The 2,449-nt window shown below is 33.3% G+C and overlaps 2 protein-coding genes across 2 annotated transcripts in view; both read left to right on the top strand.

Annotated features, from left to right (window-relative positions):
• Positions 1-2,449, top strand: part of LOC106878823 (uncharacterized) — a 137,118-nt gene that overhangs the window by 76,143 nt on the left and 58,526 nt on the right. The window lies entirely within an intron of this gene.
• The window catches only part of LOC106872857 (uncharacterized), a 158,253-nt gene that overhangs the window by 128,007 nt on the left and 27,797 nt on the right, over positions 1-2,449 (top strand). Inside the window, exons 16-17 of the mRNA XM_052967148.1 lie at positions 1,956-2,054; positions 2,213-2,422. Of these exons, the coding sequence (XP_052823108.1) occupies positions 1,956-2,054; positions 2,213-2,422 (309 nt within the window). The remainder of the gene's footprint in view (positions 1-1,955; positions 2,055-2,212; positions 2,423-2,449) is intronic.

Here is a 2,449-nt window from a genome sequence, read left to right as displayed (position 1 = left end):
TGTTGCCTAATTCCATCGATGTTATTGGATTAGATATGTTTTTGTATAGGGAGCCCGGTGTAGCACATCGATGTTGTCTTATTATTATTATTATTATTATTATTATTATTATTATTATTATTATTATTATTGTTATCATTATTATTATTATTATCATCATCATCATCATCATTATTATTATTATTATTATTATTATTATTATTATTATTATTATTATTATTATTATTATTAGATTGGACAAAACACTAAATGAGTAAAGCTAGACAGAAGAACTGGGAAGAAATTCAATATGAATGGAGGACTCTACCCACGAGCAGGAATAGCAAGATTATGCTTACCTAGAAAGGAAAGTGGAAGAGGGTTACTGTCAATAGGGGGACTGCGTGCAGTTAGCTAGAGTGAATATAGACTCCTATGTAGGTTATAGTGAAGAAAGTTTATTAGGAACTGCTAGAGTAACAGTAAGTCATGGGGAAACCATAAAACTAATCGAACTTAAAAATCAGAATGTTATGGGGCATGAGGAAAGTAATGGTGATACCGGTGGTAATTGGAGCATTAGGAGCAGTTTCCAAGGGTTTTGAAAAATGTATTAAGAATATTGGAGGTACTGTCAGGCTTGAGGTTTATCCAGAAGACAGCATTGTTGGGTACAGTTCGCATTCTGAGGAGAGTATCGTCTTTTTGAGTCACAGGAGAAGGCACTACTTGAAACCTTTGGTGATTTGTTATTGTCTGCTTTCAAATAAAGGATAACCGGTAATTAAGAACTATCCGAGAGACTTTCAGGATAATAATAATAATAATAATAATAATAATAATAATAATAATAATAATAATAATAATAATAATAATAATAATAATAATAATAATAATAATAATAATAATAATAATGAATGCCCGGATGCAGTACCAGGCAGTGACTCTCATGGCTTCTGATCTTAACTGATTGGAAGTGTTATCATGTACATTGTTTTGTCTTGGTATAAAAGATGGGCTACAGCAAATATTCTGCTTAATTCCACAGATTTGCTTGTCAATTGTTTGACCGTAAACAGTTGAGCATGTCCCTTGATGGCTGACAATATGTGCATCTCTGATCATGAGCAGAAGTAGTGGGGGAGCATCATAGCCATGTGTGGAGAAGAATTCTTTAGGGTTTGAATAATTCAACTTTGGAAACATGGGTGTTTTGCTCAAACAAACCTTATTCAGGGACCTTTTGAGCGGGATAGGCTACTCGACCTGATGAAAATTCTAACTGGGCCCCACCTGCAAGGTCATGCGCTGTTTATCTTGATATGAGATCACCATGTCGCGCACATATGGTTGTGATGCATGTGCCTGGTGTACCCTTATCAGACGGATAGTCATGGTAGGTATAATGGGCTTCGTATATTTTATCCCAGTGTCACTTTGATGGCATACACTGCTCTCTCACTCAATAATAATAATAATACATAAAAAAATCACTGTGACTAACAAATATATACAACATATAGAAAATAGCACTACTAGGCACCGCACACTTCTTACGTAAAACACTTTCAATACAGTAAAAATAAGAGCATCACAACAAACCACAGCAAATATCCAAGGTACACAGAGTAGTGCAGTGAAAGCACGTGATATAAATATGACTCGCGGGGAAACATTAAAAAAGAGCAAATGTGGAAAAAGAGACCTACAAAATAGATATCTGCAAGACTCCAGGAGCTCCAACAAAACCTGTGATAGAGAGAAAATAATAATAATAATAGTTTATTTTACATGTGTAACAGAATACTAAAGTTTTAGCACTATTATTTCAGTGTCAACCTATCCATATAAGTACGGGCGCTACTATAGCAATTAACAATCAGTTTTATTAATTTTATTTAATTTAACTATTCCTCTGGAACTAGTTTACACGTTTCCTTCTTTAATATAAATTTCTTTTTAATTATATTCCGTAGGAAATTTCACAATTATGAATGACACGAAGATTTTCTGTTTTGCCAATTATAATGGTCAGCGTGGAATCATCCAAGAAAGCGTTGTTCTCGCACGTGCAGGTTAGTACTTTTAACATAAATTTACATTTTTTAAGAAGCAAAGGATATATCGAAACAAATTGAGAACAATAATAATTGTAATTCTTTCCTATATATGTACAATACCAATATTTACCATTCTTCTTAGAACATTCTTCTATATTTTCTCATATTTTCAGTAAATGCACCTTTACTTGATGGAGTGGCCGTAATAATGCACAGCTTTAGCAACATAACGTTTTCCTGCTTCTCAAACAGGACATCGCTCAACACCAAATATGAATGGTTTTTGAATGATAACATCATAGCAACAGGGATCTCCGAAAGAACACTTGACAACAAAATATATGGCTATCTTACTTTAACAAACATAAACCAAAATGCGAGAGGTATGATACATTTTTCTCAGTGAATAT

This window comes from Octopus bimaculoides, chromosome 4 (assembly GCF_001194135.2).
Source record: "Octopus bimaculoides isolate UCB-OBI-ISO-001 chromosome 4, ASM119413v2, whole genome shotgun sequence".
Lineage (NCBI taxonomy): Eukaryota > Metazoa > Mollusca > Cephalopoda > Octopoda > Octopodidae > Octopus > Octopus bimaculoides.
Note: the sequence above shows the minus strand (reverse complement) of the source record. Positions and strands in the feature narration are given on the sequence as shown.